Below are 22,681 nucleotides of genomic sequence, written 5' to 3'. Positions count from 1 at the left end.
GAAAAGCAGTTTCCCATAGGAATGCATCGCAAGACGAATGAATTATTTTCATCTTGCAAGGCATTGGTCTTGCGAAGAAAAGTCATCTTGCGAAGCACGGCCATAGAAGAAGCCGTCTTGCCGAGGCACCACAGCGATCGCAAAAAACATTCGTCTTGTGGGTTTTTCATCCCAGAAGGCGTTCGTCTTGCGAGGCACCAGTCGAATCTAATTGTGAATTGTTGTTCTGCTTGAAAGAGGATCACTGGTTTCTACCAATATCTTCAGGCTACAACAACTGTACACAACTTCTAGTGACACTGAATGGCATTATGGAGAGTCTTCTAGCCTTCAGGTAGAGCTTTTAGAGTGCACAAAAGAATTCCATTTGCGGTTTCTTAAGATGCAAGCCAACATTTCCTAATGGGTACTCATGAAGTTATGTTTTCAACAATAATTTCAACAATGGCAAATCTTATTTTCAGTGTAGGAACCCAATTCTATAATGTCAGAATAAGGGGTTAGACTATGGCACTGCTGTTTATTTATTTTTTATTTATGTATTTATTTAACTTATATGCCACCCACACTACTCAAAGGTCTCTGGGCGGCTTACAGCATTTAAAATACAAAAAAAGGCAAAATAAAAGGGCAAAATAATTAAAATGCAATTAAAATATATATTCTAAAAATTGCCATCAGACCCACAGCTGTTCTAGAACTTGAAGGAAATACTGCTTGAACCCTTGTTCCAATGCTAGAAGCCCAGTATACTCCATAGACGAATGCAAAGAAGTAGAAAAAAAACACTAGCAAGAACAGCACTGTGCAAAGAATGTTGTACAAGCAGGCCACCACCAGCTACAGTACGTCATGCCAGAGGCAACTTAACCATAGCAAAAGGTTGCACCCATGAATCTTCACTTGCATCCTGCTTTGTGTCTCAGAAATTTTTGCAGCACAACCCTTTGAGGTTGCATTAACATTAGCTTCTGTACGGAAAGATTGATGCGAATTATTTAGTGGCAAAACACAATTTGTTTCTTTAGAAATACACATCTGAGATGTAATCATGAAGTGATTTATTCCTGGAAGAGTGGTGAGCGCACCTTTTAGTTTAACAAGCAAATTGCACTACACAGTTCTGTTGACTTGACTGTTGAAAAATGTAAAATGTTCATGACAGCATGGAAAAAAAACATTTACCTCATTGTCAGTTCCCACATCAAGCATAACAGGCAGACATTCCTGGGGCTTCACTCCTCCACATGCGGTGTACAGTGCTAGTTTACCCACTGGGATGCCCATTCCATAGCAACCAAGGTCTCCAAGGCCAAGAATACGTTCTCCATCAGTCACCACAATAGCCTAGCAAGAAAGTATTGCCAATACTGTAAAACTGTATACAATTGCTAAATCCTTCTGCAATCATTCTATAACAAGTTGATGTAAATTATTTTGTGGCAAAACATTCCACTATGGGTTTAGTCACCAGAGCTACGCCTAAATATATATAGGCTTATTTGATTAACATAAAAGCTATAGTTGACTAAAGGACCATGTTTGCATATTACAAATAAACAGCCTGAAAGAAAAAAAAACTGTATCTGATTACTCCCTTCTATTTTTATTATAAGAAAATTAGTGGAGGTTTTCACTAATAGGACCAGTTATCAGTTTTCCTCCTCCTTGCAGATCTTACTTCAGCCACTTCTCATTTTGCCTCAGAAACTTCCCTCCTTCTCAACATGAGATGCTGGGAGACAGAAGAGGCATCAGGGCAGCTGGTGAATCTTGCCTCCCCCTTCCATTTATGAAAGCATTTATCAAAGGCTCTTTGTTGAAAGGGAGAACATGTCTGGATACAATCTCTTTCTTTGATATTAAGTGATGCAACTTCATATAGCAGCAGATATCATATTAGAAGAGGCATGCTCTGAATTCTTTCACACAGGATGGTATTTTTAAATGGCATTTCTCATCTGCAGCTTTCATAAGTATTTCTATATAAAATATTATTTTTAATCAGCTGCCCAGTTACCTAGAGCATTACTTCTGGGAAAATGTTTTTTAGAATCACACAACTGAACTCACTGTATAAAAATGGCAGGTATAAACACGAGTAATTTTACTAGAATTGTTTCCATGACTTAAAGAATGAAAGTCGGGAAACCTGACCTTTGCATCAACGTAACTTACAATTCTGCTACTACCTGGCAGACAACTTCTTAACAAATATTTAGCACATCAGAAGTTGCTACTCGCATAACAGAAATAATGCATACAGAGCAAGGCTCAGAAAGCTCAAGCTCCTGCCTCAGTTAGTTTTCCTTACAGTTTTATGCTTTTATATATTACAGTTTCCATTTCTTTTAACTGACTTTTTCTCTGTTAATTCTATGGGAAGGAACACTTGCTTGTTAGGAATGCTTTAATGCTGTGTCTTCTGCCTTTTGCATGCATAACAACACAACAGAATTTCAGCTACTATTTAGAAGGATACTGATGAGAAACATAACAGATAAACAAATACTATACTTCTTTGAAGCTCTTTCTGTATTTACTTTTGAAGAAAAAGATTTTAATGTTGTTATAAAAGTGCACTATAAAAACATAAATGTAAGCAAAAATGTACAAGTATCATTTTCAATACCCAAGCAGAAGATACAGAACCAGTAAATTAAGATGCAGAATCAGAAAATTAAAGATTTAAATCATTAAAAAAAATCTAATCACAATGATTATTGTGGTAACAAATAGCATTCACAAATCTGTAATTAAAATGGACTCTATATGAAACATAGTTCATTGCCATTAATGTGATAATGAACAGCATGAACAAATCAGTAACTGAAGTGACCACTGTTCTGATAAACTGTTTGGGTAGAATAGTAAGGAACTTCTCAATCTTAAAGTCTAGTGAATGGCAGACCATTCTCTCACTTCTCCTGTAAATACGGTACAATTATATTATGAATCTTGTTTTTCTTCACTCATAGGCACTTCTGACTTAGCAGGGAGTCTTCCTCCTGAAATTCTGGGGTGAGTCTGTCCCAGTCCAGGAAATAATGCAACTCCTTTGGCTAGCCAAATTCCTTTTAGGATCCTAAAGAGATAGATTTTCTATAGGCCTACTGCACTCTGACTCCTCCTCCACTCCTATGCCATGCTTTGCTACACCACAACAGAATCACATGGTGGAGCTCTTGCTGAATTATATTTTTTTGAGAATGTAGGTGGAGGACCACATATCTGAATGTTCTTATGAAAGCAAACCTTCTACATAAAAGAAAGTATTATGCTTGAGACAGGAGTTCCAGCGTATACTTCTATCAAGCACATTAGTTTTCTATGTTTAAGGAATATTTTTTTCTACACAGGACAGAGGAGCATTTAACTAAACAAACAGCCAGTCCACATCTTAGTCGAAATCTGATCATCCTGCTCATCATTCAAAATGCTCAGATTGTATGCTTGATATCCTCATTTTAATCACACACAGAGATGACAATAAGTCTGTAGTGCTATGCCCATAACGAGTTACCTACCTTGATAACAGGTTCAGGCCATGATTTAAGCAACGTTGCAATGTGTCCTCGGTCATGGGGAGTGATGAAAAGTCCTCTAGAAGAAATTAATTACAAATTTGAATTGGCTTTTTAGGCATGAAACTTTTTAAGAGTCAGTTAAAGACTTGGCTCTTTAGGCAGGCCTTCCCTCGAGCCAACATTTGATTTTTTTTTTCTCTTTAGCTTTCCTTTCCCCATCATGAACTTTAAAATTTGTTGATTTAATTATGTGATTGCTTTGATGATTTTTAATGATGTTTTATAACTGCTTGTAAGCCACCCCGAGTAGACTCTGTCTAGAGGGGCGGGGTAGAAATCGAATAATAAATACCTCTAGTGATACACAGGGAAGACACTCATGTATGTTTATACTGAAAGCAGTAACACTGATTGTCAAAAGTGTCACTGAAAATAACCTGAGTTTGAGAGGACATTTAGACTCACATCCCAAAACTGTGTGGCTATTTGCACCACTTTCATTTCTCCCATTTAAGGGAATAGTTGCTGTTTTAAGTAAATGGTAGTTCCCCACTACTAACCCAGGAAAGTCCAGCCCAATACCCAAGACAGTAGGGACCATTCACATCGTCACAACTCACTGCAATGTTCAAGTTCTCCTTTTACCTAAATGCACCTTAACATCTCTTCTCAGCATTCTAAGAAAACAAAACCTAGGATGGTGTCATGCAGAACTGGGCTGGCATGGCTATCTTGGTTGCTATTCCAGTGTACAGGACAGCATAAAACTGGGATAGGCAGTGGGATTTATTGAAGGAGGAAGTAGGCTTATCGCTGTTTAAAACATGTGCCCGATTCAACCATTTAACTTGGTCTTATGAATGGCTGGACAGTAGGGTACTTGGAGACAATATGCAGTTAGAGCAAGCCTGTCCACAAGCTCATGGAGCACCTCTGGAAAGCAATACTTCTCTTCCAGGAAAGAACAAATATTTCTCATCTCTCTCCCTTTCTCTCTGGCTGAAATCTTGTTGCTCAGCATACTAAATCACAACTGGAGTAGGGGCATTTGAACAAATGATACTTTTAAAGGAATTGACTCACCAAATCTAAACTGTAGAGTACTTGGGCCTACTCTAACACAATGTACTACACCATGCAATGGAATTTTAGCCTATTTCGCATATACACATGGAAAACTGGGTTTTAAACAACATTTAAAAACATGCAGAGATTGTTGATGTAGAAATAGAACTCTCAAAAATGAACTCCTCTTACATTATATTGTTATTGAATCATGTGAATCAAACTAAATAATTGCTTAACGTATTATTAAAGTTTAGCTGTACTCAAGTCTGATTCAAGCAAACCAGAACAGCAAGAGTTCCAAATTTGGAGACATTCTGCCAACATTAAAAACTGACTAAAGTCAGACAGCCTTGTAAATCTAGCATGCAAAATCCAATTCATTTAATCCTTCCAGAAGGCAGAAGGGACAGGCTGTATTACAAGAGAAGAAAAGTCATGACTTTAGTTAACCTAGTGTTCTAAGAAAGAACTTAGTTCAATTGCTAAATATATCATAGGATTTATACTGATGAGAAAAGAATGGATTTCCTCCATATATGAGACTGTGATTGGGTTGTTTCTCAAGGTCTGACAGTTCTTTGTTTTTGGCGGGAAACGACAAGAGGAGATTTTTTGAATAAACGTTTATTAACAAAGTCAACAGGGTTTTCGATCACAACTTCTACAGGATCTGTAGATTCATTATTATTTATTTTATTTATTTATTTATTTGATTTTTACCCCGCCCCTCTAGACCATGTCTACTCGGGGCGGCTAAAAACATGCAGTTGGCAAGTCCACCCACAATAAAGGTAATGTGTTTTCATAAGTGCTTCTCTTTAATAGAATGACTGACCGAAACACTCCTGATCCATCAGTCTTCTCAGACATCCACTCCTTACTGCACAGATTGTCCTGCAGCAAGGATGATGTGACCACTCCCCCTTGGGGGATTTCTCGTGAGGCTGGACTGACGCCGGACGAATCACGCTCTTCCAGGGACCTTGTCCTCGCGGGTATACCAAGACAGTCCATTCCTCCGGCCCCAGTCCCTCAATTATCGGTTTGCCTTCTTTCACCTTCTTCTCGGTCTCCTTCACATCACGGTTCTCAGCACCTATCCTTTCTGTGGGATCTGGAATACACACAGTTCGCTTTCCCCTTCTATCCATTCTTCCTCTAATACTTTCACCTTCCTTGTCTCCCCTGAGCCTTCTTCCCTCTCTGTTGTCAGGAAAACATCCACCTCCCTCCTTTCTCCTTTTTCCGACTCCTCTTCCTCTTTTCCCGCCTTTAACCCTTTCATCTTCATTATGAGTCCTTCTATCTCCCTTCCTCCAACTTCTCTCTCTTTCTCCTCCTCTAAAGACGTTTGAGGGTACGGCTCACTGTTACTCTTCTCCTCTTTTACATCTTCTTTCTCACAGAGACATCCGTTGCACTTACATGGCACAAAGCAGAAAAACTGGCTCATTAAACCACAATTCAGTACATGTTCCTGCTCTCCTACTCCCATCCACAGAAGTGAGTAGACCAACTACACATTATAACCTATTTTAAGACTGTAGTATCCAAGGTCAGGATTATGGTGTATTATTCCAAAGTAAGCCAAGATTTAGAAACAACTTAGAAACAGTTTTGGTTAGCAGTGCAAGCACATACATGTCTAGACTGGATTAAATAAAACTTACTCTTGAGTTGTTTTGTTGTTTGTTGTTTAGTTGTTAAGTTGTGTCTGACTTTTTGTGACCCCATGGACCAGAGCATGCCAGGCCCTCTTGTCTTCCACTGCCTCCTGGAGTTGGGTCAAATTCATGTTGGTAGCTTCGATGACACTGTCCAGCCATCTCATCCTCTGTCGTCCACTTCTCCTCTTGCCTTCACACTTTCCAAACATCAGGGTCTTTTCCAGCAACCACATTATCTGGGCTGTCCAACATATCCAAATCTTTCTGGTATAATTCCTCTGTATATTCTTGCCACCTCTTCTTGGTGTCTTCTGCTTCTGTTAGGTCCCTACCATTTTTGTCCTTTATCATGTCCATCTTTGCACAAAATGTTCCTCTAGTATCTCCAAATTTCCTGAACAGATCTCTGGTTTTTCCTTTTCTATTATTTTCCTCTATTCCTTTACATTGTTCATTTAAGAAGGCCCTTTTGTCTCTCCTTGCTATTCTTTGGAAGTCAGCATTCAATTTTCTGTAACTTTCCCTATCTCCCTTGCACTTTGTTTCCTTTCTCTTCTATTTGTAAGGCCTCACTGGACAGCCACTTTGCTTTCTTGCATTTCCTTTTCTTTGGGATGGTTTTTGTTGCTGCTTCCTGTACAATGTTATGAGCCTCCATCCATAGTTCTTCAGGCACTCTGTCCACCAAATTGAGTTCCTTAAATCTCTTCTTCACTTCCACTGTGTATTCATAAGGGATTTGGTTTAGATTATACCTGACTAGCCCAGTGGTTTTTCCTACTTTCTTCAGAATTTTGCTATAAGAAACTGATGATCAGAGCCACAATCAGCTCCAGGTCTTGTTTTTGCTGAGTGTATAGAGCATCTCCATCTTTGACTGCAGAGAACATAATCAATCTGATTTTGGTATTGCCCATCTGGTAATGTCCATGTGTAGAGTCACCTCTTGTGTTGTTGGAAAAGAGTGTTTGTGATGACCAGCTTGTTTTCTTGAAAAAACTCCATTAGAAGAGTTAGTAGCCTTTGCCCTGCTTCGTTTTGAACTCCAAGACCAAACTTACCTGTTGTTCCTTTTATCTTTTGACTCCCTATTTTAGCATTCCAGTCCCCTATAATGACAAGAAGATCTTTCTTTGGTGTCAGTTCTAGAAGGTGTTGTAAGTCTTCATAGAATTGGTCAATTTCAGCCTCCTCAGCATCAGTGGTTGGTGCATAGACTTGAATTACTGTGATGTTGAAAGACCTGCCTTGGATTCGTATCAAAATCATTCTATCATTTTTGAGATTGTATCACAGTACAGCTTTTCCCATTCTTTTCTTGACTATGAGGGCCACTCCATTTCTTTTATGGGATTCTTGCCCACAATAGTAGATATAATAATCGTCTGAATTGAATTCACCCATTCCCATCCATTTTAGTTCACTGATGCCCAGGATGTCAATGTTGATTCTTACCATCTCCTTTTTGACCACATCCAGCTTACCAAGGTTCATAGATCTTACATTCCAGGTTCCTATGCAGTATTCTTCTTTGCAGCATCAGATTTTTCTTTCACTTCCAGGCATGTCCAGAGCTGAGCATCCTTTCGGCTTTAGCCCGACCACTTCCTTAGCTCTGGAACTACTTGTACTTGTCCTCCGCTCTTCCTCAGTGGCATATTGGACACCTTCCAACCTGAGGGGCTCATCTTCCAGCGTCTTAGCCTTTTGTTTCTGTTCATGGGGTATTCTTGGCAAAGATACTGGAGTGGCTTGCCAGTTCCTGCTCCAGGTGGATTGCGTTTAGTCAGAACTCTCCACTATGACCTGTTCGTCTTCGGTGTCCCTGCATGGCATAGCCCATAGCTTCTCTGAATTACTCAAGCCCCTTCGCCACAACAAGGCAGCAATCCATGAAGGTGATTGGGTAGGCCAAAATAAAACTGCAGTTAAAATATGTTTTTATCACTGCCTTCATTATTTTGCACTCTATAGATACTTATTGCCTGCCGGAGTTTGACCTAATTACATGGTGTAAAATCATGCAAGCACTTTATTATTATGTGTTAATCACCATTTTGCAGAAAATACCCATATGATGTGACCACATGAAAATCTACTGGGAATAATATTAGTTTAGTTCAGGATTGCTTAAAATATTCAAAATAGTAACTCACATGCAGATAATACGCTGTCTTTTTAAAACATGAGATTTTAACAAAAGACACTCCATCATGCAAATATCCATTTACATATACTTCCCTACTAGACATTACTGCAAGACACCATATCAAAGAATGTGGCTCGATGATGAAGATGGCTAACTGAATAACTTTTCTCTGTCTAACTATGGTTCACTGGCTATGCATTTCTTTTACTGAAGCTGTCTAAGATAAAGAACAGTAATCCCCTATATTGCAACTTCTAAACAAAAGTCTATTGTTACTGTTATGAGTAGAGCATGAACATGAAGATTAAACACATTTGGTAGCTTTTGGTCCAAACACTGCTTCAAATTACATGCCATTACCATGCCAAGTAAATGTCAAACTTGGATGCCATACAAATACAAACAACACTTTTGTGCCTAATTAATTTGCTTAATTACTTTCTAGAATATCTGAGAGACAACTATGAGGAAAGTACTTCTCTTATGTTTGCTCATTAGTTACAACGGCCAAGATGGACTTAAGAGACCTAGTACTTGAAGCCCTAAGACCAAAACTGGGAAGAAACTGTTTGAAAATGTTAAGTCAGTATTAGGAAATGCACCAAAATAAAAGCTTATGTGAAAAACATTAATTCTATCTTGACTGTGCTAGTCCTTCAACATTGTACTAAGGATAAAAATCTACAGAAGGCAAGGATAAAGACCTCCAAAATAATTCTCCCTGCTCTTGTATTTTGTGGTAATTTCAAAAAGCTAACAGAGAAGTAACTATTATTTGCACTAATTAACCAAAAACTATGCAAATCATGTATATACCAAATTGACAGCGGACTGCTGCTTTTGTTGCACGGATTTTTAAAAATTAGAAGAATGGTATAGATTATTTGTGTCTTTGTAAAATTAATTTTTTGTGACTGCTGTGTGGTAATCTCACATTAGACATTAGTTTTGCACAGAGACAGTTCACACAAATTACAAAGTCCTTGATGAGGAAAAAAAAACTAGTGCTCTTTGTCTATGTCTCATCTGAAGGTGAGAAATCATAGGGTTTCGATTTCATTATCAAGATATTTTGCTGAGGTGGATGAGTGACTATTCTTCACATTTCTAATGCAGACCCAGATACCTTGATACTAGGAGACAGATACTAAAATCTGGACCAAGAAGAAAAGGAAAGATGACTAAAAATGAAGTAACCCAGAGACAGAACATGGGCTTTTTTGGGTCATATTCACTGAAGGAAATAAACTAATGTGTATCCAAAAGGACACCAATTGCTTATCTTCCCATGAAGAAGGACTAAAGTTATTAAAAGAGGCTTCAGGAATTAGTGCTGACAAAACTTGGAGGCTTTCCCAGAGTATGATGGCCTTTTTTCTACTACAGAAATCTTTCAAGTTGCTGGGATCCTGGAGCAACTGAGACTTGAGTGAGGGCCTGAGAAATGTGCTGACAGCAGGATTCAGGACACTGTGTACTCTTGAGAGCTTATGTGAATCTTGGAAGCTAGGATACAACTGGGAGTCTGAGCAACGTAAACAGAAGGATCTCAAAGGTGAAAGAAAAAGTAGCAGGTAAATGACTCGAGAAACACATTCTCTTGAATTGGCTCTAACTTTCAGTGGGTGTGTGACCACTGAAATAATTGGGACATTCCCCCTGTTTTTCTCACTGCCAACAGTGGATTTTCTTTATCCACAATAAAGAATGAGCTTTAGTCAAACACTTGTCAAGCTGCTGCCAACAGAACTTATTTATTGAATTGTATTAACTTTAATCAGAATCACAGTTGTTATTTATTCAATGCATATAATAAATCATTCAAATATCATGTATCTTGCCACCTTCACCACCTTTATTTTTCTTTACCAGCTTATTGTCTCTATTATTAGTTTTTCTCACTATCTCCCTGACTATCTCTCTCTGCTTCTTTCTCTGTCTTCTCTCTCTTCTGCCAAAACCCCCTTATGTCCCCCGACTCCGCCCCTCCACTCCTCTCATAGGCTCATGCAAGTGAGAACCAGACTGTGAGTGACAAGGAGTGACATGGGGCAACTGTCAAAACTACAAATGGCATTGCTTCCAATCTATCACAGCTTCCAAAGGTTGTTCACTCTGCAATCAAGCTTTGCATCTTGTTCTTAGTTTTTTACTGCACCTAAAGCAACATGGTCTCTCTTCCTCCTCTCCTAAGGTGTACCTCTCAGCTATTGTTTCACACCAGCCCAAGGGATCTCTAGAGTCTTTGTTATTCAGACATCCTCATCTGAAACATTTCCTCAGAGGTCTTAAACATACTTTTCCTGACCTCCACCTCAATGGTCTTTACAGGTGGTCCTTACTACTTTAATGAGACCCCTCTTTGAGCCTATGGCAACATGTGATTTATGCCTGCTCACCTTCAAGACTGACTTCCTTCTTGCTGTGGCGTCTGCTCAGCGAGCTAGTGAGCTGCGTGCCCTCTAGCATGACCCTCCATACTTACAATTTTTCAAAGATAACTTCATGGCATACCCTGATGTCTCCTTTCTCCCTAAAGTGGTCTCTCACTTTCAACTGTCTCAACCTATAGTCTTCCCGACTTTCTTCCCCAACCCATCTTCCACGTTGGAGAGGGATCTCCACATATTGAACATTCGAAGGGCATTGGCCTTTTATGTTTCTCAGACTGCTTCGTTCCATTCTTCTCAGAGGTTTTATCTGTTACAAAAGCTCTTTAAAGGGTTCTCTCGTCTCCTCTCAGCTGTTTTCTTGCTGATTTGTTTCTACCATAATTCTAGTTTACCAGTTTGCTAAGGTTCTGTTGCCACAATCTGTTAAGGCTCATTCAAGTAGAGCTGTCTCTGCGTCAACTGCCTTCCTACGAGATGTCGCTCTCCAGGTTTGCGAAGCTGTCACATGGTCCCAGCCTTTGACCTTCGTTCATCACTACAGATTGGACGTTCATGATAAAGTGTCTGTGGCCTTTGGAAAAGCTGTATTCTCAGCTTCTGTGGAGTGACATTCCACCTGCTAATAAGTCAGTTTGCTACTCACCCATATGTGTGGTTCACAGAGGCCACAAAGAAGAACAGGTTACTCACCTGTAAATATGGTTCTTTGAGTGGTCCTCCATGAAGTCACACAACCCACCCTCCTCCCCCTGGCCATCACACCATCCTTCCTTCTCAATCATGGGACAGCAGCGGCCATGGGGAACTGGCAGGGTGGCACACTGGGAGGGGGGGGAGACTAATGGTTTATTCTTTAATCCCTAGAATGTTCCAAAGCTCACTGCATGGATGCTACGAAATCCATATGTGTGACTTCACAGAGACCCACTCAAAGAACCACATTTACAGGTGAGTAACCTGTTCATCTGAAACCCAATCTTCACCAAACTTGGAGAGACTGTAGAGGAGAGTCAACAGAAGCTTCTCTGCAGAAGAACTTTCATGTGGGAAGGGGACTTTCCTAGGGGGGCTCCTTGTGGGTGTATAACTCAGATGTCCGAAACCCAAACTTCACCAAAACCGGACTTCAAGAGGAGAGTCAGGGGAAGCTTCCCTGTGAATTTGGTGTCTCTAGGTGCTCAGGGACCACTTTATATAATTTTGCAGCAGAGATGAATGGGACAGATTTTGTAGTCTTATTCCAGTTCCTCCCACAGAATCCCCCTCATCTTCCTAACACTCATCGGGAAAGGAAGAAGAGAACCTTAAAACCAGCACCTGTTATGATACCTGATAACATAGATAAGTCAAAGGAACATATAGTTATATATATTGTTACTGCAGCAAGAATTCTCTATGTCAAAAATTGGAAGAGGCCGACGATACCGAAACAAGAAGATCTTATTGAGAAGATCCAGGAAATAGCGGAAATGGACATTTTATCAGAAGTAATGAAGGACTGTCCTTTACAAAAGGCAACAGAAAGATGGGACTCATTTTATAAGTGGACTAAATCAACAGGCAACGTATGAATAGCATATATTGAAATGTGAACTTAATCCTAGAAAGCAGAAAAGAGTAAATAGAGTAATGTGGAATTTTGATATGGCAATAGGTATAGAATGGATGTTCGCATGTGATTATTTCTCTTTTCCTCCTTTAACCTCAACTCCCCTTTTCCTTTCTGTCACCCCTCTTGTTAAAAAATAAAAAATTAAAAAAACCAGCATCTGTTAACTTTTCTGTTAGCTACTATGCAGACTTAATTAAAATATACAGTGGTGCCCCGCATAGCGAGGTTAATCCGTTCCGGATTAACCGTCGCTATGGGGAAACATCGCTAAACGGAATGGAAAATGCCATTGGAACGTATTAAACTTAGTTTAATGTGTTCCAATGGCTTCTGTACTCACCGTTTAGCGAAGTTTCCCCCATCCGGCAGCCATTTTCGCACCCTCGGTAAACGAGGGCAGGGCGCGAAAACGCTGCACGTGGCCATTTTGGGTCACGCGGCGGCCATTTTGGAGACACTGATCAGCTGATTTCCCGATATCGCAATGCGAAGATCGGTAAGCGAAACGCTTACCGATCTTCGCAATGCGAGTTTTGCCCATTGGGGCTGCCGGTATGCCTTCACATTAGCGATCCCAAAAAAGGGATCGCTATGCGAATTCGTCGTTGTACGGTGTGCTCGTTATGCAAGGCACCACTGTATTAGTAAAATATTGACATAACAAAGAACTTATAAATGTGTCATGGACATGTTTACAAAAATGGATAAAATCCTTAGGTAACATTGGAAAGAACCAAACATCCACACTTTATCTGGCCCAATTTAAAAACAACTATAAATCCTTAGAGAAAATAATATTCTCACACTTTCACACTTTTACTAATGTATCAGGTAACATATCTTATTTGTGACTTATCACAAATAAAAACATCACGTGTGATACTGACTGCATAGAAAAAGAAAACCAATTTTTCCCCTGTATTTTAATTATATTTTAAGAGTAGTCCTGTGTAGCTTACAGAAATCCTACTGAGTTCAGTGGGACTTACTCATCAGGACGTGAACACAGGAGTGAAGCTTAAAGGGATGCTACCACTTTGGAGGACATATAATCAGAATGGTGATACCCTCAATCACATGAGTCAAACTGCTGTATAATAAAGGATACTGCATACATTAGACAAGACAACATAGGCAATATCTCACAATTATTGCACTCTTCTATCCCAGATCCAATCCTCCTTACCTTTATATGAGGCAAGATCAGGAAAGGATACTGTAACAGGCTAGCATGTGCATACCACTGCAGCTTATGCAAAGGCATGTCAAAATGAGGAGATAACTACATTTATTTCAACACAGGATCACCTCCTACCTTACAAACCCTCCTCCCAGAAGAGGTATGCAAACTAGGCATCAGCTAATGAGCATAGGACTTCTCAACCTGATGTCCTTCATATGTAATCAGTTATAGTTCCCAACCTATCCAGCCAACTGACCATGTGAGCTTAGTATAATGGAAGAGAGCAGCTGACTGGGAAAGGTTAATCTGCAGATTCATACTCAGCAAATACACAGTAGTAAGTATAAATAAGTATAAAATCAAATAATTATTCTGAGATTGAATATATCTTCTTCAGCAGTTTCATATCCATATTATTACCAGTTTTTCTGATGGTTTCATTTAAATCTCTATGCTTGGTCCTTGAAAATTGTTTGACCTTGATTTCCATACAGTAAATGGAAATGTAATCCTACTACTTTAGCCTCTTGACTTTTCAGCACTTTCCAAAAAATTAGCAATGGAATATTTGGCAATGATTTTTCCTCATTTTCTGTACATTGAGCCTGCTAATAAACTTGAAACACCTGGGTGTTCCACTGACTGGGCGAAGAAGTTTTTTTTGGCACCCTATCTGAATATTTCCATTGCACTTTCCCACACCTAAACGTGCAGCTTACAAATGAAGCTGGGCCATGGGAAAAAAGATTACCTGATAAAAAAATTAAGGTATGACCAAAAAAAAACCTACATAAGAAGGCAACATAAATGGACCAACAACTATTTAAAAACTTTGCAAATCTTGGTAATTGTGAGTATTTTTGCATGATTCAGAACAAACACATGATTAAAACACAATCCCTTTTTCATACTACTACTCTGAACTACACCAACATGAACTACATTGATTCTGCAGCCATTGTGCTGCACATTTTTAAAAAGAATTTTGTGACTCATTACAGAGGTGAAAAGAATCTGTTACTATCATCACTGCCAAACAAGCTGTAGTAGCATACTCGGATCTGTTTCCTTTCTTTTTACCTACAGCCTACTACTTCTTGTTAGCCTCATTGTTGCTGTTCTGAGGGGGAAAGTCTTATGTTCCATAAATGAGTGTCATTAAATCTTACACTTTCACTCTAAATGTCTTTAAATGCCTTAAAAAGTAATGAAACAGCTATGACAGTTTATTTTTATCATTCTCACTCTTACTTTTGATTAATATTGCTAAGCCCATATTAAAAAAAACTAATGAGAGTTGCAGGTAACAACACTAGTTGTAATAAATTAAATCTAAGCTCTGAACTATTATCCTCTTCATTTCCAGGAGCAATATTCTTCACATGGAGCAGATTGCGGCACTCAACACATTTTAAGAAGGCCACCACCAAATCAATAGGTGTGGGAACATTGGGGGAAATCCTCAAAACGTAAAAACTCAGTAGAACTTGAGTTGATTTTAATAACTTTCTTCAGGTTAGCTGTGATACTCCAAAAGGATAGCACAGTGGTATACCCCAGGAGAATGCTTCCTCTGTTGCTCCTATTGTTATGTGCCATTAAATCATTTCTGATTTATAGCTACTCTATGAATCAATGCACTCCAAAACATGATTTCCTTTACTGAGTCCATCTATTGCTAGGTCTTCCTTTTTTCTTACTGCCTTCTACTTTTCTTGATACTACTGTCTTTTCTTGTGACTACTGTCTTCTTGTGATACTGTATGTACAATAGTCTCAGTTCTATCACCCCAGTTTTTATTATGTCAGATTTGCTTTGACTTAGAACCCACTTGCTTTTCTTTCTGGCAGTCCATGGCATCTGTCACAGTGTACTCCAACAATACATTTCAAATGAATCAACCTTTTCTCTCTGCCAGCTTTTTCCACTGTCCTGTTTTCACAACCATACATAGAAATGGGAAGTGCCATAGCATTAATAATCTGGGCCTTAGTGTCCTATGATATATTCTTAGCCTTATAGATATTTTACTTCACAGGTGCCCTTCTTCTGATTTCTTAGCTGCAGTGTCCCTTTTGGTAGATGACTGAACCAAGATATTAAAAATCTCAACAGGTTGAATTTCTTCTTTACCAATCCATAATTTATGTAGTTCTGTTGTCATTTTTGTCTTAATGTTCATCTGTAATTCTATTCCCTCTTCTGCCATTTTTAGTTACCTTTTTCTCCCTGCCTCATCAAACTGTTGGTCAATACTCCATGGCCTGTTTTAAAGTTCCTTCTTAGGGTTTTGTTTTTTTAATCATACAATTGAAAATCACTAGTTTCTATCAATGCTGCCGCTGCCTCCGATTTATATGTGTCAGGTAGTGCTCTCTTGACTGCTAAGAATTCACAATCAATTAAATTAGTTTTCTCCTAGAATATCACATTCTAGTAAGAATTCCACAGGACCTGTACATTCATTCAGAAGGCATAACATAAGGAGTGCCACTCTGGACCTACAGGAGCTCATTTGTCCCAGCTATTTCTACTTATGTGCAAACAAAAGTTGAGGTAAGACACAGAGATGTTCACTTTCTCCATCATACTAATGTTAATCTGATAGAGCCCCTGGTAGTTGAAGCAGTTTACCATACCAAAACCATGCTGTCCCATTCACAGGAATATTAATTGGCAGAATTCACAGGAATACTGCCATATTCCTCAGGCAGAATTTCTGCAGTTCCATGTAAATCAAAGATTACTGCAAAGTTTGAGGTTTCACTTTCTCCAGAAAGAATTTTTATTTCCAAAGTATTCAGACTGGTTTTTTCATAAATCCTCAAAACATCCCCCTAAGAATGCTATGAAAAATGCAGTAAGCTTTCCTCTTGGCTTCTCTCAACAAAAATCTTCTCTACATAATTCTAAAATTATGTAGTTACTTGAACTTTCATAGTATCAGTAAAATCATCACACCATCATTCTCCATAAACTCCAGGCTCAGGTATTACATCATGTGAACATGCACTCACAAAAGCAAGAAAAAGACAAAGCGAAATAAGTAACATCTGAACTGCCTCTGACCCCTAGCTTTTAACTACACAAAACACTTAGCATAAATTCATTCATATAAGGGAGACCACTGGCAGAAGTTCACTCATGTTGAAATATAACAGTCACTCAACTACTATGATTTAACTTTGAAAAGGAGAATGCTCTGCTCTTTTATTACTCTTCTAAGAATGCTGCTGGCATGGAGGTAAGGGCATAAATTATCAGAAAATATATTAATTTGTTTAAACAACAAAAATGTGACTTGTATTACTCAGGATCAACAAACTTAATTTTAACTCAGTTGACCTTTCTCTTTTTCTTTTATACCACTGAGGTTAGAAAGCAGAGAGAGGTTCCTATCAGATTAGCATCAAATTAGAGACACAAAGGATATGTTGTTTGACAGGTGCTTACTGACACTTTGCTGATGTAGCTGACTTTAATCTTCTCTACATTAATCATGTAGAACTTTCTGTAGAAGGAAAACAGGTATTTATTTTGAATAACACCTAGATTGTTCTATGAAAGATCAAGTTTCCAGGTGATAAATAGTCTACTTGATTTCATGAAGGAGCAGAGCAGTTTGTAACAAGATAACTGTTCTGTAGGGTTTTTTAATCATGGTATTACTGACAATCAAGATGCCGAGATCAACACCTGTGGGAAATCTATACTATAGTAGACCACACACAGAAAGAGGCAGCTCATTGTATGCTAGAGGGAGAAACAGTACATTCTGTTCAGTTTGTGTGTTACTATAAATTTTTAGAGTTACTGATCTGTTATGTATCATGTAATACCTACCTAGCAATCAATGACAGCATTCATACAAAAAAGGCTTCCACAATGAAAGAGTTATGGTAACAACATGCAAAACATATCACACAATAAATATTTGAGGCGTGAGGAAAAAAAGATATTTAGCTCATGTGGGTCTTCAGCCTGTAGATATACGTTAACGATACACAGGCTTAAATCCTGTTGCTTAGAGCAGTAACTCACATGAGAGTAGGCCCATTGAATCACCAGGACTTTAGTGAATCAACTCCTCCATAAGTTCAAGTGATTCAAATGGGCCTGGTAACTCACAATTAGAGTTGCCCATTTGAAACAATGGAAGTTACAGAGAAGTGACTCACCAACTCCCATTGACTCAATGGACCTACTCTAGTGCAAGTCACTATGCTAAGCAACAGAATTTCAGGCACAGAATACTAGAATTTGGTATCTCCTTCACAGACCATGAAAACAAAGATGTTGGGAGAAGAAGGGAATGCATTTGCACCTATCACCACAATGAATCCTTTATTTGCAGAAACACATAATCTCAGCTGTGCTGCACAGGTTATTCAACTATACGGACACAAATACTTTATACATATTGACAGTCAAGGGATAATCAAGTTAAATCTATTAATAGTTACTGACATGCAGGCACAGCTAAATTGTATGAATGGTTGTGGAACTGCTCACATGGCCAAAATATCTGGAAAGATTTGCCTGACCTATCTTTAGTATTTTAGAATCCTGAAGAACTGCAGTAAGAAGTGGAAGTCCCTGATTTTATTTCCTTGCTTACAAACATAAGAAGAAAGGAGTGTGGGGGACACAACATGACCTGCTAATCTCTTATATATTTATAGGCTGGCATTCAGCAAAGCTACCTTACACTGATATAAAGCATTGGTCAATGGTAGTTTAATACTGCCGAATTTAACTTGCAGCAACTTTTCAGTATTTCAGTCAGGAGTAGTTCATTGTATATTCACTCGTGGTGAAGCAAATAAAGGAAAAAGCATTCAGGCACCACTAGCTCATCTATTTCTATAAGCTTTATTCATGCATATTTCTTCTATGCACAAAAATCCAGAAGAGATTCAAGATTAAATTGTAGTATTTATGTGTATGTTTATGTCAGAGTCCAGCTCTAACATCAGTAAACGGGAGAGTACTCTGAAGAAAAACAATGGAGACTGCAGTCAGGGATTCAAAAACTAAGCATGCTCGGTCATGCCTGTAGGAAAAGCAAAACCCCCTTTGGCCACGCCCGGCACCTCCTTTTATTCAAAACTCAGGTTACACAGGAATATTACAACCAATGAGGCATCAAATATGTTCTGCCTAGCAAGAAATGACACATACATAAATTAACTATATTAAAGAGCTAGGCATTCGGCTGATGTATTCTTCTGCCTACGTGACCTCCTTGCTCAGCTGTAATGGTCAGCAGACTCCCACATGTTTATGTTATTTTGCTTATTTGTTATTGTTTGTGGTAAATTTGATTTTGACTTGATTTTGATTTTGTATCACCATTATGTTCGATAGATAGTTTTTTAAATGAGTTATTGTTTTATTGTTGCAAAGCGCCCAGAATGGCCTTGTAGCCAGATGGGCAGTATAGACGTTAAATAAATAAATAAATTTTGGGGAAATCAAAAACACATGACCTCAAAATATCATTCTTACAGCTATGAGTAAACTGTAAGTACAAAGGCTTAGAAATACATTGTATATACAATATATACAAATATATTGTAAGCATATATTAAAGTCAAATAAATACTGTATATTAATTGCAATATTTCAGCTTAAAAATTATAGAAAAGAATTTAATTCTTATTTCAATCAAAAAATACAGGATCTAGCCTTTAAAAGCACATCTTGTTAAAAAAAAGTAAAATCAGCAAGAGTAGAAATACATTTTTTAGTCTTTTAGCATAATTGAACACACTTGGAAAAACAATATATATTTTTAAGTGCTCACTCAGCCTTCTGCAGATATAGGGAGGAAAATCCATGATTGCTGTGTGTTGTCTCTGTGCTTCTGCTACTGTTTCACTAGCTGTTTCTTTCTCTGGCTTCTTGGTTCAGCTCACCTTGGCTCCACTGTGGCTCAGCTAGCTTTGTTAACTCTGTGCTGGCTGACACCTTGCTTATACTATACTAGTTCCTTTATAGGCAAAAGGTGTTTATATCTTATCACCGTTTACTCATTTCTCATCTAAGTTGCAGATTCCATTGCTAGCAAGCTGTTGCAAAATCTCATAGACTCTGCTAGAAAAGTGAACATTACCTGGTAAGAGACAGTGTCAAAAATTTCTCTTACATACTTTTTTCCCTACCCTAACAGATTCAATATATTTTTACATAGAGTCTGGAACTGCTACATTTGAAGACCTAATATACTTTTACAGTACATCTACTCTGCTACACAGGCAGATTATATGAGACTGAATGGAAGTTTCTTAACTACTCACCAGTGACCTCTAAAGGACATTTCGTACACTGAAGTCAACACCTGCTTTGAAGGTTACAGATGTTCATCCTGAAGTCATTTCATGATTTTAGGGTTACATTTCTTATATCATCTTTACACATTTAATACTTTATTTCAAACTTTATAGAACATTTCAAACTTTGACAGCTCCCCAAAAACTACAGTCACGTGAGTGTGGAGAATTCTTGCTTGTAGATTTTCCCTGTTCTTCAACAGCCCAATTTTGCAATCTTAACACTAGTTTGATTTAGAACTACTTTTCTAGACCTACCCAGATATTGGGAATTAAAACATAGTAGTTTGGTATGCAAAGCAGATGCTCTGTCGTTGCGCTATAGCTCTATCACATAAGGGACTTTCCCTTCCCTTGTGCCAGGGGAGGCCTCTGTATTCTTCTCATATTCCAATTCCAATCACCCTTTCTGCTTGATTAAGAAATGCAAGCTTGCAGCCGGCCTCCCATCCTGCAATGTTTTATCATGCTGAGGAGGGAGGGGGGAACAGGTCCCTAGTTCATCCTATGAGAGTTGTATGGAGGTGCTCCGCTTGCAGTGGAAAAATGATACCATATAATTTGTTTCGTTTTGTTTCAACTGATATTTCTCTCTTAACCTACTGACTATTTCATTACAACTACTGTAAGTCTTAGATTAACTACAGCTATCAGCATTATAAAAGTTCAGTGGAAACATTTTTTAAAAAATATGCTGCTAGTAATAGAAGCATGACATAATATTACACCTACTGCTAAGTTCTGTTGTCATATGGAAAAATTGTTTCCAAACAGTGCATGTTATGTAGTATTTCATTATCTGCAATTATGTACAGATGAAAAAATACCATTGCTTATTAGAAATCTATAATATAATCACTTTTAAATGAAGCACAGGGGAGGAATTAACCTAGCTATCAGATATGCTACCAATACAAAGATATGTAAACTTTATGGATCCATGGAGATATAATACCAGAAATACACTAGCAATCATGACATTATTTAGCAGAAATAATTCCATATAGGAATGTTATTCCATCATTTTTTATAACACACTTTGGAAAAAAGGAAAGGAAATGGCTTGTATTTCAATGTTAACAATGCTGGGACAGGAATGGGGAAGATCTAAAAAGGTTTTATAAAATGGAACTACAGGAAAAATTAAGATGACCTATTACATCAATGCTGTAATCTCAATTTTTCCTTCTCTCTGGTTTTTCAGCAACTCTAAGAGAAAGGCTTTATCTTTATGATATACGATACAGATGGATGACATGAAGAACAATTTAAATAACCTTTTTTAATTGTATGTGTGGGGTGAAAGCTGAAAGCAGATAAAGATGAAAACATATTTTACTAAGTAAAAAGTTCTGAGTAAAAGTTCTGAGCTAAAACATCATTTTGAGCTAAAACATCATAATGGGAAAACCATTATTGGTTTTATTGTTTTTAAACTTTGTTATGCCAGCCAGAGTAGACTATCTGTCTAGATGGATGGGGTATAAATCTACTAAAATAAATAAATAAATAATTGTAACTAACATATATTTTCATATGAGTACTACATATGGAATTTCATCCACATATTTTATCTATCTCTCCCAACCCTTTGCTCACATTCCTGAACATATTTTGCTACTTCTCTTGTGGTCCTGAATCCTATACAAGTGAAAGAATAGATGTTTCACCTTTTTATATTTGACAGCAAGTCAAAACAATGGTGAATACTGTACATTACAAGGTTCAAACCAAGGTTCCTTCTAAGCTGTGTGGCTGAATGGGCATACAGCATAGCACCCCCCTCCCTACAGTGTTCCTCCTCCTCCATACACCCACAGCTACTGTTTTGCAGCAGAGCCCGTGGGGGGGGGCAGAGCCATGGGGGTAGAGTTGCTCATGCCAGGGCAGAGCCCTGATCAGCAAGGCTGAAAATTAGCGGGAACATCAAATAGTGATTTCTTTATCTCAAAACATTATAGAAAGCATGTGCATCAAATATAAAGCAGGAAAAAGAAGAAGCACATAAATGTGTGATTCTAACAATTATCATCCTTAACTGGGCTGGTCACAAAGAACATATAACCCACCCACCCCCCATTACAGCAGCTCTACTGGCTGTCTATCCATTTCCAGGCAGAATTCAAAGTGCTGGTTCTAACCTACAAATTCCTAAACTCTGGGCAGGCTCTCCCTTTATGAGCTTGCCCGGGGATTAAGATAATCACAAGAGGTTGTTCTCTTGATCCTGCCATCTCCACATGCATGTTTGGTGAGGACACAAGAGAGGTCCTTCTCCTTGCTGCTTCCAGACTTTGGAACTCTCTCCCACAAGAGGCCAGGTATGCCACATCTTTGCTGCCGTTCCATAAGCAGGCAAAGATATTTCTCTTCGAGCAACCTTTCCCTTAGTGACTGGCTGCGTGAGTGGAGTTTTTAAATGGATTGTTGTGCATTACTCTTTTGAATGCAATTTTGGTGTTGTTTTTATTTACCCATTTTTAGTGTGGTATTTGTTTGATTCTTTTTAACATTTGTATAGTTACACAAAAGACCCTGATGTTGGGAAAGTGTGAAGGCAAGAGGAGAAGGGGACGACAGAGGACGAGATGGTTGGACAGTGTCATCGAAGCTACCAACATGAATTTGACCCAACTCTGGGAGGCAGTGGAAGACAGGAGGGCCTGGTGTGCTCTGGTCCATGGGGTCATGAAGAGTCGGACATGACTTAACAACTAAACAAAAACAATAGTTACACATTTTTGCTTTA

General features: G+C 38.4%; 1 protein-coding gene and 1 long non-coding RNA gene across 5 annotated transcripts in view; one reads left to right on the top strand and one right to left on the bottom strand.

Annotated features, from left to right (window-relative positions):
* The window catches only part of ME1 (malic enzyme 1), a 159,843-nt gene that overhangs the window by 103,339 nt on the left and 33,823 nt on the right, over nucleotides 1-22,681 (bottom strand). For all 4 annotated transcript variants that reach the window (XM_072999154.2, XM_078380506.1, XM_078380510.1 and 1 more), the window contains exons 4-5: nucleotides 3,528-3,603; nucleotides 1,186-1,347 (exon numbers count right to left, since the gene is read on the bottom strand). In XM_072999154.2, the coding sequence (XP_072855255.2) occupies nucleotides 1,186-1,347; nucleotides 3,528-3,603 (238 nt within the window). The remainder of the gene's footprint in view (nucleotides 1-1,185; nucleotides 1,348-3,527; nucleotides 3,604-22,681) is intronic.
* LOC144584425 (uncharacterized) lies at nucleotides 5,398-22,622 on the top strand. The gene is made up of 2 exons (XR_013538658.1): nucleotides 5,398-11,752; nucleotides 12,061-22,622. It is a non-coding gene; the product is annotated as an uncharacterized LOC144584425 (long non-coding RNA).

Source organism: Pogona vitticeps, chromosome 1 (genome assembly GCF_051106095.1).
Source record: "Pogona vitticeps strain Pit_001003342236 chromosome 1, PviZW2.1, whole genome shotgun sequence".
Classification (NCBI taxonomy): domain Eukaryota; kingdom Metazoa; phylum Chordata; class Lepidosauria; order Squamata; family Agamidae; genus Pogona; species Pogona vitticeps.
Note: the sequence above shows the minus strand (reverse complement) of the source record. Positions and strands in the feature narration are given on the sequence as shown.